The 23,254-nt window shown below is 46.0% G+C and overlaps 1 protein-coding gene across 4 annotated transcripts in view; it reads left to right on the top strand.

The window, feature by feature from the left end:
• The first annotated feature begins 8,612 nt into the window (after positions 1–8,612).
• LIMS1 (LIM zinc finger domain containing 1) overlaps positions 8,613–23,254 on the top strand; it is a 100,686-nt gene continuing 86,044 nt past the window's right edge. For 2 of the 4 annotated variants that reach the window (XM_081253563.1, XM_081253568.1), the window contains exon 1: positions 8,632–8,738. In XM_081253563.1, coding sequence (XP_081109689.1) covers positions 8,707–8,738 — 32 coding nt within the window. In that variant the 5' untranslated portion in view covers positions 8,632–8,706. Of the gene's footprint in view, positions 8,739–15,152; positions 15,272–23,254 lie in introns of all 4 variants that reach the window. The other 2 variants (XM_081253566.1, XM_081253565.1) reach the window with 2 other exon arrangements.

The raw sequence follows: 23,254 nt of genomic DNA on the forward strand, positions 1-23,254 counted from the left end.
TTTCCCCCCTGGGGTTAAAACCAATTAGGACTCTATTTTTTCATGTGCCTGTTCTTGCTTGCAGATCTGATCGTTTCATTCCCTTTGCTCAGTGGTTCTCAAGGTGTGCTCCCCAGACGGCAGCCACAGCATCTCCAGGGAGCTGGTTAGAAATGCAAGTCTCAGCCCCACCCAGACCCCCTGCATCAGAACCACAGGCCAGAGGCCCAGCAGGCAGGGTTTAACATGCATGCTGTGTGGTTCTGGTCCACACTCAAGTTTGGGAACCACCGATCCGTGGGACTTAGCAACAACGATCCACTGGAGCCTGCAGAGAGCTGAGGTCAGATTAGAGAAGAAATTGGTGTGAGCACAGGGAGAGGAAACAAGTTACATGTATATATATATATTTTTTCGATTCTTTTCTATTATAGGTTATTACAAGATATTGAATGTAGTTCCCTGTGCTATACGGTAAATCCTTGCTGTTTATCTACTTTATATACGGTAGCATGTGTCTGTTAATCCCAGTGGCATTGGCAGTTTTTAAAAACTTCTCAGGTAATTCTAACAGCCAGGGTCGAGATCCATTGATCTATAAATAAATGGAATATACAGTGCAGCTGTTAAAAAGAATGAACCAGAGATATCCGTATTGAAGTAGAAGACTATCCAGGATATATATTTTTAAAATATTAAGATGCAAAATAGTATATATAGTGCCATTTAAGAAAACATACACAGTTGCTAAACATATAGAAAACATCTGGGAAAACAGACACCAAACTGTTTTCAGTTACTATCTCTGCAACATGAGATCACAGGTATTACAATATGCTGTCTCTTGATAAGTTACCTGTTTATGTAATGTTTGAATTCCTGAATAGTAAAGAGTATTGACAATTGTTATGCTTCTATGTAACTGGCATTGTTCTTAGTGCTTCTATTGTGTCTTTTTTTCCCCTACTGATTCCCCAGTGCCTGGCACCAATATTTGTTGAAAGGTGAATCTTATTTAATCCTCGAACTAACTTTTGAAGTAGGCCCCGTTATTATTTCCTTTTTGAGGAGGAGGAGTCTGAAGCAGGGAGAAGGTGAACCACTCAGCAGGTGGCTGGGAGGGTTTGAACCGGAATGTGCCTGAGCCCACACCCTTCCCTCTCAACCAGGACACATCACGTATAAGCAGAGCTTTTCTGCTATGGAGCCAGAAAAGAGATCAGTATATATCGCCTGAGGATGCAGGAAAAAGCTGTCTAACTAACCCACCACTTCTGGACAGATAAACGCTGTTTTCCCTGTCCTCCTAGTATGTACTTGTCTATTGGAGATTCATGGAGGATGAAAAGAAGAAAAGCCACATTAAATAAGTGTTTATTCTGAATACAACCTCTAAACTATTTCCAATCAGATGCCTTTTGTGTGTAAATGTGTATCCACATACGTATAACACATAAACTTACAAATACCAAATTTCATTTTTGAAAGCTGAGTAATGAGAGTCAAAACAAAAATGAATGAAGCAGTCTTGGAGACATTGTGGTTCCATCCTGAGAGACTCCAAGGAAATATGAAAAATAAGAAATACACTTTAACATTTAAGACCAAGAGACAATATTTTTTTCCGTCTTTGTGATAGACATTGGTCAACCACAGAAGCAGCTCACCCAGATAACCATCCACAGACAGGATAACTATAATGAAATGCACTACTGCTTTAAAACCACCATTAGAGACCCAGAGGTAGCCAGTTTTTAGCCAAGTGTCCTAAAGTGACAGCAAGATTAATAGATCACAAACTACAGCATGTTGGAAGCAAGGTACCATGAAAAGAAACCTGCTTTATAAAATATAACCACAACAACAATTAAGCAAAACAACTGATATGAAATTAATCTCTTACTTTTGGGAACATTTGGAATATATATGCAAAACAACCCCAACTCTTTATTCGAAAAGAAGTGGGAGGTGAAATTTGTTGGGAGATGAGATATCAAGACAAGTACAAGTCTCTAAATATTTTGATTTTTTCTTTAAAAATTAATACATATTCTTTTCTAGAAAACAAAGAAATATAGGAAAACATCACATAGATTGTTCTCCAAACAAATCAGAACTACTGTTGATATTGAAGCATTTTTAACCAGTTGTAAATCACACACTGTATGTAAAATTTTTAACTTATCCTATACAATTAACCATACTGCGTATTTTCTCAAATTGCTACTCTTATAACTAGAATTTTTAATGAATTTATAATACTCCATTAAGGAAATGTATTTTGTGTGCATGTTCTAATCCTTTCTAATCCCTAGACCCTCTACAGATTCAACTGTTACTAGTTTCTTGCATATCTTATATTTCCAGATATTTCTTTTTTTTTTTTATTAGTTTCTGCTTTATAACAAAGTGAATCAGTCATACATATACATCTGTTCCCACATCCCTTCCCTCATGCATCTCCCTCCCTCCCACCCTCCCCATCCCACCCCTCCAGGCGGTCACAAAGCACCGAGCTGATCTCCCTGTGCTCTGCGGCTGCTTCCCACTAGCTATCTACCTTACGGTTGGTAGTGTATATATGTCCATGCCTCTCTTTCGCTTTGTCACAGCTTACCCTTCCCCCTCCCCATATCCTCAAGTCCATTCTCAAGTAGGTCTGTGTCTTTATTCCCGTTTTACCCCTAGGTTCTTCATGACATTTTTTTTTTAATTCCGTATATATGTGTTAGCATATGGTATTTGTCTTTCTCTTTCTGACTTACTTCACTCTGTATGACAGACTCTAGGTCTATCCACCTCATTACAAATAGCTCAGTTTCGTTTCTTTTTATGGCTGAGTAATATTCCATTATATGTATGTGCCACATCTTCTTTTTTTTTTTTTTTTTTTTTTTTTTTTTTTTTAAGTTTATTTATTTATTTTTTTAATTAGTTTCTGCTTTATAACAAAGTGAATCAGTCATACATATACATCTGTTCCCACATCCCTTCCCTCATGCATCTCCCTCCCTCCCACCCTCCCCATCCCACCCCTCCAGGCGGTCACAAAGCACCGAGCTGATCTCCCTGTGCTCTGCGGCTGCTTCCCACTATCTATCTACCTTACGTTTGGTAGTGTATACACGTCCATGCCTCTCTTTCGCCTTGTCACAGCCCACCCTTCCCCCTCCCCATATCCTCAAGTCCATTCTCAAGTAGGTCTGCGTCTTCATTCCCGTTTTGCCCCTAGGTTCTTCATGACATTTTTTTTTAAAATTCCGTATATATGTGTTAGCATACGGTATTTGTCTTTCTCTTTCTGACTAACTTCACTCTGTATGACAGACTCTAGGTCTATCCACCTCATTACAAATAGCTCAGTTTCGTTTCTTTTTATGGCTGAGTAATATTCCATTGTATATATGTGCCACATCTTCTTTATCCATTCATCCGATGATGGACACTTAGGTTGTTTCCAGCTCCGGGCTATTGTGAATAGAGCTGCAATGAACATTTTGGTACATGTCTCTTTTTGAATTATGGTTTTCTCAGGGTATATGCCCAGTAGTGGGATTGCTGGGTCATATGGTAGTTCTATTTGTAGTTTTTTAAGGAACCTCCATACCGTTCTCCATAGTGGCTGTACCAATTCACATTCCCACCAGCAGTGCAAGAGTGTTCCCTTTTCTCCACACCCTCTCCAGCATTTATTGTTTCTAGATTTCTTTTTTTTTTTTTTAATTAGTTTCTGCTTTATAACAAAGTGAATCAGTCATACATATACATCTGTTCCCACATCCCTTCCCTCATGCATCTCCCTCCCTCCCACCCTCCCCATCCCACCCCTCCAGGCGGTCACAAAGCACCGAGCTGATCTCCCTGTGCTCTGCGGCTGCTTCCCACTATCTATCTACCTTACGTTTGGTAGTGTATATATGTCCATGCCTCTCTTTCGCTTTGTCACAGCTTACCCTTCCCCCTCCCCATATCCTCAAGTCCATTCTCAAGTAGGTCTGTGTCTTTATTCTCGTTTTGCCCCTAGGTTCTTCATGACATTTTTTTTTTAATTCCGTATATATGTGTTAGCATACGGTATTTGTCTTTCTCTTTCTGACTAACTTCACTCTGTATGACAGACTCTAGGTCTATCCACCTCATTACAAATAGATCAGTTTCGTTTCTTTTTATGGCTGAGTAATATTCCATTGTATATATGTGCCACATCTTCTTTATCCATTCATCCGATGATGGACACTTAGGTTGTTTCCAGCTCCGGGCTATTGTGAATAGAGCTGCAATGAACATTTTGGTACATGTCTCTTTTTGAATTATGGTTTTGTCAGGGTATATGCCTAGTAGTGGGATTGCTGGGTCATATGGTATTTCTATTTTTAGTTTTTTAAGGAACCTCCATACCGTTCTCCATAGTGGCTGTACCAATTCACATTCCCACCAGCAGTGCAAGAGTGTTCCCTTTTCTCCACACCCTCTCCAGCATTTATTGTTTCTAGATTTCTTGATGATGGCCATTCTGACTGGTGTGAGATGATATCTCATTGTAGTTTTGATTTGCATTTCTCTAATGATTAATGATGTTGAGCATTCTTTCATGTGTTTGTTGGCAGTCTGTATATCTTCTTTGGGGAAATGCCTATTTAAGTCTTCTGCCCATTTTTGGATTGGGTTGTTTGTTTTTTTGCTATTGAGCTGCATGAGCTGTTTATAAATTTTGGAGATTAATCCTTTGTCAGTTGCTTCATTTGCAAATATTTTCTCCCATTCTGAGGGTTGTCTTTTGGTCTTCTTTATGGTTTCCTTTGCTGTGCAAAAGCTTTGAAGTTTCATTAGGTCCCATGTGTTTATCTTTGTTTTTATTTCCATTTCTCTAGGAGGTGGGTCCAAAAGGATCTTGCTGTGATTTATGTCATAGAGTGTTCTACCTATGTTTTCCTCTAAGAGTTTGATAGTTTCTGGCCTTACATTTAAGTCTTTAATCCATTTTGAGCTTATTTTTGTGTATGGTGTTAGGGAATGATCTAATCTCAAACTTTTACATGTCCCTGTCCAGTTTTCCCAGCACCACTTATTGAAGAGGCTGACCTTTCTCCACTGTACATTCCTGCCTCCTTTATCAAAGATAAGTTGGCCATATGTGCGTGGGTTTATCTCTGGGCTTTCTATCCTGATCCACTGATCTATCTTTCTGTTTTTATGCCAGTACCACACTGTCTTAATTACTGTAGCTTTGTAGTATAGTCTGAAGTCAGGGAGCCTGATTCCTCCAGCTCCGTTTTTCGTTCTCAAGATTGCTTTGGCTATTCGGGGTCTTTTGTTTTTCCAAACAAATTTTGAAATTTTTTGTTCTAGTTCTGTGAAAAATGCCAGTGGTAGTTTGATAGGGATTGCATTGAATCTGTAGATTGCTTTGGGTAGTAGAGTCATTTCCACAATATTGATTCTTCCAATCCAGGAGCATGGTATATCTCTCCATCTATTTGTATCATCTTTAATTTCTTTCATCAGTGTCTTATAATTTTCTGCATACAGGTCTTTTGTCTCCTTAGGTAGGTTTATTCCTAGATATTTTATTCTTTTTGTTGCGATGGTAAATGGGAGTGTTTTCTTGATTTCATTTTCAGATTTTTCATCATTAGTGTACAGGAATGCCAGAGATTTCTGTACATTAATTTTGTATCCTGCTACTTTACCAAATTCATTGATTAGCTCTAGTAGTTTTTCGGTAGCATCTTTAGGATTCTCTATGTATAGTATCATGTCATCTGCAAACAGTGACAGCTTTACTTCTTCTTTTCCGATTTGGATTCCTTTTATTTCCTTTTCTTCTCTGATTGCTGTGGCTAAAACTTCCAAAACTATGTTGCATAAGAGTGGTGAGAGTGGGCAGCCTTGTCTTGTTCCTGATCTTAGTGGAAATGGTTTCAGTTTTTCACCATTGAGGACGATGCTGGCTGTGGGTTTGTCATATATGGCCTTTATTATGTTGAGGAAAGATCCCTCTATGCCTACTTTCTGCAGGGTTTTTATCATAAATGGGTGTTGAATTTTGTCGAAAGCTTTCTCTGCATCTATCGAGATGATCATATGGTTTTTCTCCTTCAACTTGTTAATATGGTGTATCACATTGATTGATTTGCGTATATTGAAGAATCCTTGCATTCCTGGAATAAACCCCACTTGATCATGGTGTATGATCCTTTTAATGTGCTGTTGGATTCTGTTTGCTAGTATTTTGTTGAGGATTTTTGCATCTATGTTCATCAGTGATATTGGACTGTAGTTTTCTTTCTTTGTGACATCCTTGCCTGGTTTTGGTATCAAGGTGATGGTGGCCTCGTAGAATGAGTTTGGGAGTGTTCCTTCCTCTGATATTGTTTGGAAGAGTTTGAGAAGGATGGGTGTTAGCTCTTCTCTAAATGTTTGATAGAATTCGCCTGTGAAGCCATCTGGTCCTGGGCTTCTGTTTGATGAAAGATTTTTAATCACAGTTTCAATTTCAGTGCTTGTGATTGGTCTATTCATATTTTCTATTTCTTCCTGAGTCAGTCTTGGCAGGTTGTGCATTTCTAAGAATTTGTCCATCAGATATTTCTTAATATACAAGTGGTGAGTGTGTGTGTGTGTGTGTGTGTGCGCGCGCGCGCGCGTGCGCCTGTGGGTGGTGTCTCCCTTTTCTCTTCCCTCGAACGGCAGCATACTAAACAAACTTTTCTCCTTTTCATTGTTTCCTTACTTAAAATATATTGCAGAGGTCATTCTTTATTACTACAAATCATCTGCCTTTTTTTTTTAAACTGTTGTAAAATATACATAACATAAAATTGACCTTAAACATTTTTAAGTGTGCAGTCCAGTAGCGTCAAGTATATTCACATTGTTGTACAACCAACCTCCAGAGCTTTTTCATCTTTTTTTTTTTAAATTAATTTATTTGTTTTTGGCTGCGTTGGGTCTTTGTTGCTGCACGCTGGCTTTCTCTAGTTGTGGCAAGCGAGGGCTACTCTTGGTTGCGGTGCGCGGGCTTCTCATTGCAGTGGCTTCTCTTCGTTGTGGAGCATGGGCTCTAGGGGTGCAGGCTTCAGTAGTTGCAGCGTGTGGGCTCAGTAGTTGTGGCGCACCGGCTTAGTTGCTCCACGGCAGGCGGGATTTCCAGGACCAGGGCTCTAACCCGTGTCCCCTGCATTGGCAGGTGGATCCTTAACCACTGCGCCACCAGGAAAGTCCCAGAGCTTTTTCATCTTGCAAAACTGAAAATGTACCTGTTAATCAAAACTCCTTACTTCCACCTCCCCCAGCCTCTGGCCGCCACCATCTACTTTCTGTCTCTATGAGTGTGACTCCTCTGGGGACCTCATATAAGTGGAATCAGATAGTATTTGTCCTTTTTTGTCTGACTTATTTCACTCAGCACAATGTCCTCAAGTTTCATCCGTGTTGTAGCGTACGTCAGAATTTCCTTCCTTTTTAAGGCTGAATACTATTACATTGTATGGATGGACCACATTTTGTTTATCCATTTCTCCATCCATGGACCTGTTTCCACCTTTGGCATTTGTGAATAATGCTGGTAATGAACTTGGGTGTACAAATATCTCCTCTAGCCCCTGCTTTCAACTCTTTTGGATGAATACCCAGAAGTGGGATTGCTGGATCATGTGGCAACTCTCTTTTTAGTTTTCTGAGGACCCTCGGTACTGTTCTCCACACTGGCTGCACCAGTGTACATTTCCACCCGCAGTGCACCAGGGCCCCAGTTTCTCAACCAACACAACACCCTGCGTGTGAGGTCGGTTCGATTTGCATTTTCCTGATGACAAGTGATGTTGAGCATCTTTTCATGTGCTTGTTGGCTATTCTTATTTTTTTAACATCTGTGTAGTATTATGTGTAGAAACCGTGATTTATTTCATTAATGTCCTGGTTAAACAAACCTCCTCAGTTACTCTTAAAAACAAACTGCATTGGCCCTGCCTGTACAAGCGTGTGACCAGTTCTGTTCCGCTGCCGCACGCCGTCCACCCCCACTGCAGTTCTCCGTAAGGGGCAGCCGCCACCCCTCGGGGCTCACCGGGTTCCCCGGAACGCTCCGCGAGAACCGTCCGTAAACGGGGTCTTCAGCGCTGCTGCAGCTCCGGGAGCGGCCCCACAGCGCGCACCGGGTCAGAGCGGAGCTGACTTCACATCAGCACCGACACCGCCCACCTTCCCCGCCCGCGGGATTCAGGTGCGGGCACAGCGGAGCAGGACGGAGGGCGACCCGGCCCCGCACCCCGACCGGGCCGGGCCCTCAGGCCCCGGGACAGAGTCCTACTCCGCTAGGGCGGGGCCTCGGCGCGCGGGGCGGGGCGGCCTGAAGGCGAGGGCAGAGCCAAGGCGGGGCGGGGCCGACATGGGGCGGTCCAGGGGCGAGGCCTATCTGGAGGCGGGGTCGACCTCCGAGACCCCGGTTTCGGGGACCCGGGCTGGAGGCTGGGCAGTTCCGGGAGCTGGGCCGACGCGGGCGGGGCCTAGCTGGAGGCGGGGCCGACATCCGGGCGGGAGGTTCCGGGGGTGGGGGGTGGGTGGGGCTGGCTGGGCGGGGCCGAGCCTAGGTGGGCGCGGCCTCCGCCCCTGCCCCGCCCCTTCCTGCCAGTCCGCGCGGCGAGGAGGATCGGCGGCAGCGGCGGGAGCGGCGGCAGCGGCGGGAGCGGCACGGGTACGCGGTGCGGGTTCGCGTGGCCGCCGGAGATGCTGGGCGTGGCGGCAGGAATGACCAACAGGTAAGGCCGCGGCGGCCGTGAACCCGCAGCCGGAGCCGGAGCCACGTCGGCGGCGCTGCCGGCCCCTCCCCGTGCGCTGGCGGACGGGCCTGCAGAGCCGGCGGCCCGAGTGGACCGCGTCCCGGCCCGGCGCTCCCCACGCCCGGCGCTCGCAGCCCGGCTCGGGTTGCGAGAGGCGTCCGTGAGGGCGGGGACGTCTCAGGGCTCGAGATTTACCGAATTAGAAACGAAACTGAGACTTTAAAGGACATTGACTCATTCATTAAACGTAAAATAAGTCTGTGATCTCAACATACATAACGCATGCTTTATGAAAATAGCATTTTCCTGAACAAAAAATTAGTGTGACGAGAGCCCTGCTCTTACATTTTGCATATCTCCTAAATGTCTGCATTTTCCTGCCTGCTCTGCTTTCAGTCCATTGCGGTCCGTTTTGGTTGAAGTCTGAAGAAAATCTGCTCCTAACCAGACGTGTGGTTGGAAAAGGGAGCAGTAGTACTTTAATAGCTTTTCACGTAGTTGCGGTATTTTTCGTTATTACTCCAAAACTAGACAAGCTTAATGTTTCTTAAAGATTAGTTTGATGTGGAGTCTGAAGCCTTACAAGGAGGTTTTCACTCTCCATGACATTAAAATTCACCGTCTGCCCTGCAGTTGGAAGGGGCTTGTGCCCCGTTGTAACATCACCCTCATTTGGAAAATGTTGATTCACTGAGTTAGGCAGCTCTTCCAAATGTTGACACATTTCTTTATACAGCATCAGTAAATAACATTTCTTAATATCACCGCTGATCTCCTTAGAAACTCTCTAAGTTTGAGAAGCTGTCAAGCTCCAGGTGGTGGATACAAGTTTTCCAACATTCTAATTTTCAGTTGAAAGCTTGATTTTTATTATAGATGGGAAACTCTTGTCAATTGTTTTCTTCAAAGTAACAGACTCACTTTGTTTAGTTTCAAGAAATGTCTGCCAAGTGCAAGTGTAAAAACCGTAGTTTGTTATTCTTTCTGGTAAAAGTGGTAGACCATGAAAAAAAGCATCTAATTCAGCCGGCACTGGATCACACTCGTGCTTTCCCTGCAGACAATCCTCTTACTGAGGTATGCAGCCCAAGTGCTTTGTTCATCACAAGAAACAGAATACGAGGTCAAAGTTCGAGATTCAATAACAGTAATTTGTATTGCTTCATCAAGGACATTCTTTTTGTTTTTAAAAAAATTTATTGAGGGCTTCCCTGGTGGCGCAGTGGTTGAGAGTCAGTCCGCCTGCCGCTGCAGGGGACACGGGTTCGTGCCCCGGTCTGGGAAGATCCCACATGCCACGGAGCGGCTGGGCCCGTGAGCCATGGCCGCTGAGCCTGTGCATCCGGAGCCAGTGCTCCGCAACGGGAGAGGCCACAACAGTGAGAGGCTCGCATACCGCCAAAAAAAAAAAATTATTGAAAGTTCAATCAATACAAAATTTAAAATATATGTATGATATAAAGAATAACAATACAGTGTATACAGTATGAATTAAGAGTAGAACCAAAAAAAAAAAAGAGAGTATAACCCTTTCCTTTTAAGAGCCTTGGTCATCTCCTGATCCCATCCCATTCCCATCCTGAATTTTCCCTTCACAATGCCTTACTTTTCTGTGTGGTATTAAGCACGTTCATAATGTTGTGTGGCCATCGCTGGCATCTGTCCATCTCCAGAACTCTTTTTTCTTGCAAAACTGACACTCTGTCCATTAAACAACTTCCCATTCCCCTCTCCCTCCAGCCCCTGGCCACCCCTGTTGTATTTTCTGTCTCTGATTTAGACTATTCCAGGTTCCTCATATAAGTAGAATCATCCAGTCTTTGTCTTTTTGTGACTGGCTTATTTCACTCAATATAGTGTCCTCAGGGTTCATCCATGTTGTAGCCTGTGTTAGGATTTCCTTTCTTTTTAAGGCTGAATAATATTCCATTGTATGTTTATACCATTCGTTTATTCGTTCATCCTTCAGTGGGCATTTGGGTTGTTTCCACCTTTTGGCTATTGTGAATAACGCTGCTATGAACATGGATGTACTCTTTGTTTGTTTGTTTTTGGTTTTTTTGGGGTACGCAGGCCTCTAACTGTTGTGGTCTCTCCCGTTGTGGAGCACAGGCTCCGGACGCGCAGGCCCAGCGGCCATGGCTCACGGGCCCAGCCACTCCGCGGCATGTGGGATCCTCCCGGACCGGGGCACGAACCTGCGTCCCCTGCATCGGCAGGCAGACTCTCAACCACTGCGCCACCAGGGAAGCCCGGGTGTACGTTTTTTAATAGAAACTTTTATTGAGAGAATTGTAGATTCACATGCAGTTGTAAGAAATAGTATAGAAAGATCCAGTGTATCCTTTACCCAGTTTCCCCCATTGATAACATTTTGCAAAACTGTAGTGCACAGTCTCAACCACAGTACTGATGGTCATACAATCCATTAATCTTATTCAGATTTCCCCAGTTTTACCTGTAGTCGTGTGTGTGTTGTGTAATTTTATCACGAGTGTGGGTGTGTGTATCCACCGAGGTCCAGATAGAGGACAGTTAGTGCCCTCATCCCAAGGGCCCCTCCTATTCCATTTTCCTCTGTGTTCTCCTCCGCCTGCTCTTTAAACCACGCATCCATTCAGCATCTCTAAAGTTTTGTTATTTCAGAAATACTGTATGAGTGGAATCATACCGTTCTTAACCTTTGGGATTGCATTTTAAACAAGTCAGCTTAATTCCCTGGAGACTCGTCCAGGCTGTTGTGTGTATTGTAGTTTCTCCTTTTATGGCTTAGTAGTCCTCCTCAGGGTGGGTGTATATAGGACAGCTTAACTGTCAAATGAGGGACAAATGAAGGACATTTGGGCTGTTTCCGGTTTTGGCTATTAATAATAAGGACATATGGACGTTTGTGGACAGGTTTTTGGTGTCACCATAAGCGTCCCTTTCTCTGGAATAATTGTCCAAGAGAGCAGTGGCTGGGTGCGTGGTGATTCCATGTTTAGCTTTCTCAGGAGCATAGACTTTCCCAGAGTGGCTGGGGCAACACCGCTTTCATCAGGGACACTGAGAAGGGAAAGGGGTGTTCTTTCCCTGCAGGTGCTTGGGGGTGAGGCGCTGGGTCCCATCACCGCTGCCCCTGCCTTGATTGGTGCTGGGGGCTGGCATTGGGCCCACGGCTGCCTTTGCACTATCAGTGAGAGTGCCAGCACCATGTGGGGTGCTCAGCATCTTTCCGGGGCTTCTTAGCATTATTATGAAAACAGTTTTCATCCCCAGGCTTCTTGAAAAGGTCTGGGGACCCTCCAGGGTTTCGAGATCACCCTTTGAGAGCCACTGTTAACATAACCTGAAATCATGAGGGAAATGCAGATATTTGGAATATTTAAAAAGGGAAATCTACAAAGAGTTTTCTTAGAAATGTGTGGCAAATGCTTGTTGTAGTGAGTGCTTTCTAGTTGGAGGCAGTTTTAGTGGGACTTGAAGACCCACTAGGGGAAAAGCAACTTTTGCCCTGAAGGATTTTTCCGGGCATGATGCCAGCGTGTTATGAAAAGGGAAGGTGTCCTGACAGTGAGGGTCTTCGTAGGTCTTCAGTGCTCTCTGCCTGTTTGTGCGCTGAGGAAATTGAGCACTTAGTTTAAGGAAACTAATGAAAACTTGGTAGTAGGAAAGATGCCTCAGTTCTGGTTGCCGTGTGCCCTGCAGGCCTAGGACTGTCAGGACTGCTGTCTTGACTATTCATCGTCCCCCCTTTCGTTTGGGGTGACCCTGAACCACTTCTGGACGCTCTTTCTCCTGCTGGATGTGGGTGCAGTGAGTGGCCTTCCCTTTCCTCCCCGAGGGGACCTTCCTGCCCTCCTCAGGGTCCGGGGGCCTGCAGTGGGGAAGGCAGATCTAGGTCGGTGATGGAAGCACAGAGCTTTACCCCAGGAGCCTCTGTTTTCAGTAATCCTGTGTCTGTTCCTCAGAAGATCATGTAAATAAACCTCAGCGTAGGTCACGTTCTCAACTAGGGCTGCACTTAAATAGAAGGAAAAGCATCTCAAACTGCTGGTCGATTTTACATTTCTCGTTAATTGTGCTTTAAGCTGTGGTTTCCTGCCTACAGAAATGACATCTACATTACACGCTGGCCCGTGGCCAGGTTGTCTTCCAAAAACTTTAATTTTAAGATACTAGAGAAGTGAGAGCTGGGGTGCCCATTGCCACGTTCTGTGGACCCTCCAGCAGCTGTGGTTTTACCCCTTGTGCGACGACCATTCATCTCTCGTTTCATCTCATCAGACGTTCGCACACAGGGGCTCACGGGGGAGGGGGTCACGTTCCTGCATCCTTTTCACGTCGCAGCATACTTTTTGCCTTGATGAGTCCACAGTGACACTCTGTGTGTGGGTTGGAAGGTGCAGACACAGCTGGCCGTGGCCAGTGCATCCTGTGGAAGGGGAGGGGCGCGGAGGGTGGAGGGTGGGCTTGGGCTGGGACACGCAGGAGCGACGTAGCTCACCTGAGGTCACGTAGGGCCCCATTCAGCAGTAAGAAAGAATTCAGAAAGATCCAGTGTATCCTTTACCCCGTTTCCCCATGGCTAACATTTTGCAAAATGGTGGTGCGCGATCCAAGCCACAGTATCAACGGTCATGCAGTCCCTCGATCTCACTTGGATTTCCCCGGTTTTACCTGCGGTCCTGACCCTGGGACATCCCCATAGGCTGCAGACGCCCAGGTGAGACCTTGTCTGGTGTATCTGAGCCCCATGAACATGGTAATTCTGGAAACGTCTGGATGAAGTATTAGATGTTGCCCCAGAGCTAGTGTATCACAAAGGTCCCGGATGTCAACCTCTTTGAAGTGGATTCCTTTTGTGAAGCGCATCCTTGGGGACTTGGGGTTCTGAGGCCCTCGTGCTGGTGATGGTGGCTCTTCGTCCCCGGAGGCCTGGGTCTCCTCTCCACCCCGTGCGCTGTCCCCACAGGGCCAGCCCGAGAGGCCTTCCTGTTGGTGGGCTCCTCTGCTGGTGCATCTGTTAGGAGACAAGTCTGACCATCCGTTTAGACAGACCGTGAGGTATTTCTCACGGGGAGAGTGGTAGTCCTTGTGTCGTGTTTCGTGTGTCTGTTTCGACTCCTGAGGCCGGCACGTTGCCAAGCAGCACAGGGCCCGCCTTGGGGGGCGTGTGGGCACAGCTGGTGGTGGCACTGGGCCATTGGTGGATCCTTCTCCTTCTCGACATGGTGGATGGATGCGGCATGTGGTTCTCAGGTGCCAGGTGGGTGTGGCTGCGGAGATTCCCAGGCGGATGGGATGTGGTCCCAGCTCATGAGAATCTTTCAGTTTGTTGTCATTCATGTCGGTTCCAGATTCTCCTAAAGCATCACGTGGGTCATGTCCCCCCTCTTTTCAGAATGTTGAGAAGATTCCCGATTGCCTCTCAAATAAGGGCCAAACTCCCGCGCCTGGAGTTCAGGCTGTTTGTCACCTTCCAGCCTGTCACAGGCCCCTTGGTTCTGAAAACATCCGGTGCTCTCCCATCGCAGGGCCTCTGTCCACGCGGCTCTCTTGGGCTGGAAAACCTTCCTCTCCTGTGTCTTGTTTGCAGTCGGGGCAGGGTTGCCTCTGGCCCCTGGATACTGAGTTCGTGCAACGTGGACTGAGGTTGTGTGCTGGGGGCTCAGGGCTCAGAGCTTGTGTCTTTCCTCCCAAAGCACTTTGGCTTCTTTTCGGGTAGTTATCAACTTCTGTTTTATGTTATAGTTACTCGTATAGATATCTAATCTTTTCTGCCAAATTGTAGGCTCTGGAAGTAAAGGAACATCTTCATCATGTTTGTTAGACGTCCAAGAAAAAACAAACGGGATTGAAATGAGCTTTATTTCTCCTTTTATTCCTTCATTCATTAGTGAGTTGAAGAGTCCAGAGCCAGCTCTTCTGAGTGTCTGTGACAGTGCTTGAATAAACTCGCAGAACGTGGGCTAAGACGAGATGGCCTTCACATGTGGTTTAACTTAACTCTGCAGGCAGAGGCCCAGCATCCACGGACCACTGGGAAGAAGTTCAAATGATGTCATCCCTGTTTAGATTATTTCATTTCATGGCTAGGCCCCTCTTTTGGAAACTTTCTTAGTAATAACCATCTTTTATTAATGACCTGCGATGACACAAGTACTTTAAAGGAGTTAAACATCTGTTTCACAAATCTGACACGACTGCACTTTGAGGCAGGATTTTTATGCCCATTTTACAGATGAGGAAACAGCACAGGAGGTTGGGAAGTCCCCGCGTCACAGGGACAGGGTGAGATGAGCCGAGGTTGATGCTGAGCTGTGCCCCCTCCCCGTGTCCCCTCCTGTTCAGGCGAGGCTGTGGCTCCCACTTCTCCTCGCTTTCAAGGCGTCCTCTTTGTGTGGTTAATAGTTGCTCCCCGAGCATGGCAGCCGCGAGGGAGCTACATCATCTCACTGCCGGACGGTCCTTCTTTCTGAACTTGGAGGGTGCCGGATCTCACTCTGGAGGCCCAGCCGAGAACGTATCAGGTGAGATCACGTTCTTCACTTACATTTGGTGTGTGTGTGTGTGTGTGTTTGTGTTTGTTTTCATTTTGAGCTCCTGGCTGTGCTGCGCATGTGGTGGTGACCTTGACAAATCTGGGGACCGACGTTCCAGTTCAGTGCAGGTCTGTCCTGTGCGCTGTCCGGTACTGTCAGCCGGGGTGTGTGTGGTTACGATGCAGTGTGGAGCTCGTTGTCTGTCTTGTGTGGAGGTTATTTGTGTCCAGGTACCAGAGGAGAAGTTAAAAAAGTCTTTGCGAAATTAAAGGAGGAACTGATCATTTGTCACCAGTTATTATAGCTTTGCTGTCATTTATGTAAGACATGGGCCCCAGGCAGTGTCTCTTGAGCCCCTCAGGAGGTAGGGACATGCCAACCTTCAATCGGGAGCCCGGTTTACTTGGTACGTCACAGGGGAGAGTCAGGAACCGGGTAGAGCCGCTCCTGAAACGTGGGCTGCAGAGCTCCCCGCATGGGAGTCGTGCCAGTGCAGATTGGCCAGCCTTATCCCCTGCTTCTGGGGAAGAATGTCATGAAGTCTGTACTTTTAAACTTGTTTTATTTTTAATTAAAAAAAATTTTTTTAATGTTTTGGCTGTGCTGTGCAGCATGCGGGATCTTAGTTCCCGGACCAGGGATCGAACCAGTGCCCCCTGCAGTGGCAGCGAGGAGTCTTAACCACTGGACCGCCAAGGAAACCCCTAAACTTTTTTTAGTGGAGAGTTCAGACATAAACACAAAAAGTAGAATAATGTGTCCCCATGTCCTACCTTAGCTTTAGTCCTCACTGCTTGGCGTGACCTCACCTGTGACCGAGGCCCAGTCCTGTCCCTCTGCTCTGCCCCGTGTCGTATCCTAGAGATTTTATTTATTTAATTTTATTTTTTGGCCTCGCAGCATGTGGGATCTTAGTTCCCCGACCGGGGATCCATCCCGCACCCCCAGCAGTGAAAGCAAGGATTCTTAACCACTGGACCGCCAGAGAAGTCCCTAGAGATTTTAATAGGTATCCTAAGATGGTAAGGACTCTTCTAGAAAAGATTTTTAAACATAACATCATTATCCCACCTGAAAAAGATTAGTACTATTTCCTGTATATCATCAACTACCCAGTTAGTGTTCAATTCTCGTTTTATCTCAGACATTCACTTTATAGTTTTTTCTGAATTGGGATCTAAATAAGGTTCATACCTTTTGAGAGCTTGATAAGTCTTTCAGTTTCTTTTAACATATAGGTACCCCTTCCATCTTTTTTTTTCTCCCCTTCCTGTTCTTGTGATTTTTTTTTGTTGAAGAAACAGGTTCCTTGTTTTGAAGAATTTCCTACAGTCTGGATTTGGCAGGTCGCATCCTCTGGGCATAGTTTAACTTCTTTGTTTCCTATAAAGTGTATAAATTGATTGTTGGATCTAAAGAAGCAGTTCTCAAACTTCTTGGCCTCACGACCACTTTCCGCTCTTAAAAATTATTGAGGATCCTGAAGAGCTTCTTGATATTTGCTGTATTTGAAATTTAATCAACCTTTTGTATGTTAACATAAATATTTTGTGATTATTTTCCAAAGAAACAAAATAGTGAAGAGTGGAGTGGCTTTCAAATACTTTAGACGTATAGAGAAGAATGGCTTTAAAAATACTTTTTGGGCAGATCTCGTCAATGTCTTAATGGAAGACAGCTGGCTTTTCATCTTTTGTAATACTTCATGTCATGGAGCTTCTGGAAGACTTCACAGTGACCCGTGAGAGGAGAGTGAGAGAGGCAGTTGCTGTCTTAGTGTTGGTGTGAACGTGGCCTCGACCTGCACGTCTTCTTGGAAGCTGCGGCCCAGAAGCCTGACTGGGCTCCCACACCCGTGTCTGCGCGAGGGAAGGCAGTGGGTCCTCCCGTCAGGAGGCGATGACGTTGGCGGCTGTGGATGATCAGGGCCCTCCATGAGGCCTTTTCTCTAAAGGGCCACGTGGTAGACACTGTCACCTCGGCTCAGCTGTGCTGTTGTAGCGTGAAAGCCGCTGTAGACAGCATGTAAGGAAATGGGCACAGCTGCATTCCAGTGACCTTTTAACTACAGACACTGAAATCTGAATTTCATAGAATTTTCACATGTCGCAAAGTATTAACCTTTAGATTGTTTCCCAGCGTTCAAACTGTTAAGAACCTGGGAAGTATGGATCAGGTGGACATTTCCCTATTCCTCCCACTAAGCACGATAAACGCTGGACATTATGTATAAAACAAGTGTAAGACTCTGAAATGTGGGGAATTCCCTGGCAGTCCAGTGGTTAAGACTTGGTGCTTTCAATGCCGTGGGCCTGGGTTTGATCCCTGGTCGGGGAACTAAGATCCCACAAGCTGCATGACACGGCCAAAAAAAAAGTTCTGAAATGTGGTCTCTCCACAGAAGGCAAGCTGGCAGGGACCATGGGGTCTATGAACAATGGGGTGATGAGTCGTCTGGGTTTTCTTTTTACCTTCTTATCCCCGTCTTATCCCAGACTCTGGCCATCTAGAAATGCCAGCAGGTACAGACCCAAAACATGTCACAATGAAGACTGTTCTCTGTTAGACCAGGAAAGACAGCCTAACAAGAAGAAAAATGTGTAGACAGTAAATGCTCAACTTCAACCAAACACCCAGAAACAACTGTGGCCTCACCCGCACTCACAGCAGAGAAAATAGACTGGGGAACAGAGCAAAGCCTTGGGGACCTGTGGGACCTTGGATTTCTGAAAGCAGAGGAGGAAGAGCGTGGGGTGGAAAAGGCCCAGAGGAAAGAATGGCTAAAGATTTCCCCAAATTGGCAAGAAACGTAAACCTACAGATTCAAGAGGCTGCACACACCACAAATAGGATAAACCCAAGAAATTTCAGGCCAAGACATATCATAATTAAGCTTCTAAAAACTAAAGGCATTAAAAAAAAAAAAAAAAAAAACCTTGAAAGGGACTTCCCTGGTGGTCCAGTGGCTAAGAGTCTGCGCTCCCGGTGCAGGGGACCTGAGTTCAATCCCTGGTCAGGGAACTAGATCCCACATGCCGCAACTAAGAGTTCGCATGCCACAGCTAAAGATCTTGCGTGCCGCAACTAAGACCCGGTGTAGCCAAATAAATAAAGAGGTAAATATTAAAGCAACAACAACAAAAACCAACCTTGAAAGCAGCCAGAACAAATTGACACCATTCGTTTATGGGAAGGAATTGGAAAGACAACAGGTTTTCATCAGAGACTATGGAGGTTGGAGGGAAGCGGCACAGTGTTTTTAGTGTTGGACTCTTACATCTCCCCCAGAAGTGGGGGACTGAAAGGTCTTTATAAGGACCCTGCAGATCTCAGCTTCCTCTAAGCTACTGTTAGAAACACAGGCTGGCTTCTCCAGATGCAGACCGTCTGGCTGAGAACTGCAGTTGTTTGGATTTGAACTTTGCATGGAAGGGGTGGGAAGGTATGAAGCCCCCCGGTGCCTCTGGAGCAGAGCTCAGGACAGGTCTTGGAGCCTGTGTCTGAGCTTGTCCGGGCTGTGTCTGTGCGAGCCTCACATCACAGGGGAATGTTGACCGTTGGTGATGACTTGGGCCTTAGTAACGATTGTCCTGAACCTCGTCTGTGTGTGCAGAGCTTTGGGATTTATGAAACCTTTTGTGTCATCCCCCAGTCCCTACCTTGACAGCCCCATTTGTGATTCATCCGCCCCTCCCTTCCCCCAGTTCCCCAGAAGAAATGTGTTCTGAGAACTGTTTGAAATTAGGACACCTTTTTCTTTTGTGTCTTCAGGTTTTTACATATCCTGTTTCCCAACATTTTGTGCCTTGTGAGGTGTTCCCAGTCCTCTGGGTTCGTTTCTGGAGTGATCTTTTCCGTGCTGCCTTGGCAGTCCAGCCCTGTGGCTCCCCCTCCTCCCTCCCCAGCCCTGCTGCCAGCCCCAGGCACCATGACCCCAATGGTATAAAACCTGCCACGTCGCTTGTGAGGGGTGATTCCCCAGAGCTCCACCCCACACCCCACTCCCTTCAGAGGTGGTTTTTCTCAGTTCAGCCTGTGTCCCAGGATCTAGCGACAATGCCTGGCACCTCTTAGATGCTCAGTAAGTAGGTGAATGACTAATAAGAATAAATACCAACATCCTTACTTTCGCATGAAGAATCGGAGATTTGGGAATTTGAAAGATGCGGTCAGGATAGGAAGCTGACCCAGGAAGGAGCTGGAGCTTGAATTCTGGTGACTTGATTCCAGGGATGTTGGTTTTTCCAGCTGGAGCACCGGCCCATTGGCGCTCCTGTACCCCGGCCAGCTCCATGTTACGGGGATGAAAAGAGCCGTGCGATCAGATGTTACCATGGGAAAGAGCCTGTGCTCAGACCCCAGCTTTGCGCTCACCCGCTGGGGGTGGCCCGGCTCGCCTCTGCCTCGGGTGCAGAGCAAAGGGAATAGCGCTGGTCTCACGTGCTGGTCACGGAGTTAGACCAGTTTCCACGTGTGAGACATCCAGAACGAATGGGGCCCCGCACATCACGTACCCTCCATGCTGGTTGTCAGGAAAGAGGGAGGAGAGGAGGTTTCCTGAACACGGGTGAACACATGAGAACTCTGAGCTCACAGGCCTGGCGCCGCGTTTTGCGTACTTCCCACCCAGATGGTTAACTCCTTAGGGTTCGGCTGATGTCGTGATGCTGCAGTTGAAGGCATTTCCTGTCTTAGCTGCCGCGCTTTTGAGAAGAGAAGCTTCCTCTTCCTCCGTGACGACTTGGTAACCCAGTGTAACCAGGTGACAGATGGTGCGCGCTGTCAGGTGACTCGGTCCAGGCCCCTGTCCATGGCTGCTGCTGCCCCACACTCGCCCCCTGAGCCTCGTGCTGCACGGGAGCCCTGCACTCGGACGAGCACGTGGTTGTGGTGCCCGATCGTCGTGCTCCTGTTCCAAGAGGGCTCGGTTGGGGCCGAGACCCGTGCTCTGAGCCGTGCGCCTTCCCTCGGTGGGGGTGGGTTTCCTCCAGTAGCTCATGAGCCCCTGAGCCTGCCCAGGAGGTTGACCCCGGCCAGGTCCAGGTCCAGGCGGTGGCCCTGCGGGCGGGGCTTCTGTGGGAATTGCTGGCGTCCTGCCGTCTCCACCGGAGGACAGCCGGGGAGGGGCGGGATGTGGTGACGTCAGTCGAGGATGTCTCTCTCGAATCTTTGGAACGTGATGGGGAGATCAGCAGCCGCTGCCTCGAGTGCCTGGACGCCCTCTAGGGCAGTCGTGCTGTCAGTACTGGGCTCACAGAGGCAGATGCAGAAACGTAAAAACGACCCCTGCTAATCAGTAATGAGCCCATAATTAAAAAAGGGACCTCTGGCGTCTGGCTTATGCCTTCCCTGCAGCTTGGATTTATTTTTCAGAGGTTTGAATATAGGTTAAAATTTAGCCTGACTCCTCAGGCTTGAGCTGAATGCCTCTTTCTGATATTCTAATGGGAAATTTTACAACAAAATAAATATTCATTCACTACTTTCAAATTTTCTCTTTCGGAGAGAGTGTGGTAAAATGGTGTCCAAAACATCACAGTTTAAGGTCATTGCCCGCATTAGAATACCCCAATTCCCTTGGGTCCTAATGGATTGCTGTCAGAACTGTTCTTTCTGTGAAGCACGGTGTAGATTTTGTCACCATGAGACATGTGTCAGGGATGAGAGAGTGGTCTTCATTAGAATCTGGAGGTGGAGTAATTCATCCACCAAACGAGCAGCCTTTGTTTTTGGAGTGTGGGTAGTGATGTTTTTGTAGAAGCCAAGGATCCTTGGCTTTACAGGGAACATGGCTGAGACTAGTTTTCTGTTTTCAAAAATGAGTCTATTTCCCTGGTAGCACAGTGGTTAGGAGTCCGCCTGCCAATGCTGGGGACACGGGTTCGAGCCCTGGTCTGGTAAGATCATGCTGCAGAGCAACTAAGCCCGTGTGCCACAACTACTGAGTCTGCACTCTAGAGCCTGTGAGCCACAATTACTGACCCCCGTGCCACAACTACTGAAGCCCGCGCGCCTAGAGCCCGTGCTCCACAACAAGAGAAGCCACTGCACTGAAAAGGCCGCGCAACGCAACAAAGAGTAGCTCCCGCTTGCCGCAACTAGAGAAAGCCTGCGTGCAACAACGAAGACCCAACGCAGCCAAGAATAGATAAATTTAAAAAAAAAAATGAGTCTAAGATAGTAGGAGCTTCAGCTCCGACTAGAATCTGGAAAGTTCTGTTAGCACTTAGCCGGTTTCGGGTGATTGAGTATATTTACATGATTAAGGATGATGATGAAAAAAATATGTTTAAAAAATTTTTAAAGATATATGTATAGGACACTAGGTTATCTGTTTTATAAGACAGACCAGGATTACAATGATGTAACTTTGAAGTGGGTGCCAGGCTAATGTCTGAGATAATTTAATGGTGGTTCTGGACTTAATGTCCTTTTTTTTTTTTAAATGCTGGCTTCCTCGCATCAGGAAATGAGAGCACTTTTTGTCTCTTGGGCATTTGCCAGATTTGCACAAAGCAGAAGGCATCTGCAGATGTCTGTTTAAGGCAGTTTCTTTGTGCTTTTAACAGAATGTGTTAGCGTGGGTACTTATGCGTATGTAAGCTACGTGATTTCTGCTTCCCTGTGTTAGAACTGGGCTTTCCAGCCTTTGTCAGGTGCTTTCCCCTCTCTCGTGTTATTGGTGATGACAAAGGACATCGGTGAAGTTTAGAAAGCGGTGCTTAATTTTATTATATAGCTGTCTATTGAATTTGACAGCAGACAAAAAAGTCCCAGCGATTCCTCAAAATTTTAGAGGTCTGTTTTTTCCCACAAAGGTCATTTGAGGACCGTGAGACCAGACTTAAAAAGAAGCGTTTTCCCAGCTTGAGCCCTTTTGATTTTTAAAATAAAGAAACACCCACATCTCTTTCTGATAATACGTTTGGTCATTTAGATGCTTTCTATGAAGGAAGTTGTGGTGATAGTTTCTGGAACGTGAAGACTGCAGCAGACAGATTAAGTGAGTGATGGGAAAGCCAAGGATACAGGGCTTGGGAACTTTTTAGAAATGAAGCTTTGTTTTACGCAGTCTTGGTTAATCATGCCTCCCAGGAGGAAGCATTGCTAGAGATTAGCTAAACAAATGGGATGAAAGTCAAAATTTGAGGTTGGATTTGTTAGATAAATTTTGATTAAAGGGCTTAAGTTGTAAGAACGCAACATTGTCCCACAAAAAGCTGCTGATGCTTTTTGGGATAGCTGTGTATCCCACGCCCAAGTGACAATGCAGAGCACACAGGAGGCACTCAGTAAGTGCTTGTCAAAGGAATAAATAATGGTGTCATATGTTTTATTTGGTATGTATGGGGTTTGGCTTAGTGAGGTAGAGCTCTTTAAATGTTGCCGTATAACATTAACAATGTTAATGTTATAACAATAACACGTGAGTAAATGCTAATAAAGATGCCTTCAGTCAGCATTAAAATAGATTTGAAGGCTTATTTCAACTCCATGTAATTTCAGTAATTCTGTGCAGCATTTCAGTACTTCTTCTCTCCCTCGGGATTAGTGCAGGAACAGTTCTCGGACACGGGAAGATGCCGTTCTGCGCCAGTGAGGCTTCCAGGTGAATGGGTGAAATCTTCTGGATCAAACATGAACATTTTTTCTTGTGAACTTCTTCAGTTTTCCATATTAATATATAGCTTCAATACCATTAATCAAAATTCCAGGTGGGAGCCATCTGGTAAAATTGATAGAATTATCCTGACGTTTCTTTCTTTGGAGGAATAAAGGGGCAAGAATAACAGAAAGCTGGTTACTGCAGGGAAGAATGTGGTGGGGGGGGGACATGAGCCATGTTGGCTGTTTACACATCATAGGTCATCACACAAGCTCTGTGATAATGAGTTTTTCAGGGGGAAAGAGGCAAATTATTCAATTAGTGTCCCACAAATGGTGAGATCATTTGTTAGCAGTTACGGGGGG

Source organism: Mesoplodon bidens (assembly GCF_964165515.1).
Source record: "Mesoplodon bidens genome assembly, chromosome: 14".
Lineage (NCBI taxonomy): Eukaryota > Metazoa > Chordata > Mammalia > Artiodactyla > Ziphiidae > Mesoplodon > Mesoplodon bidens.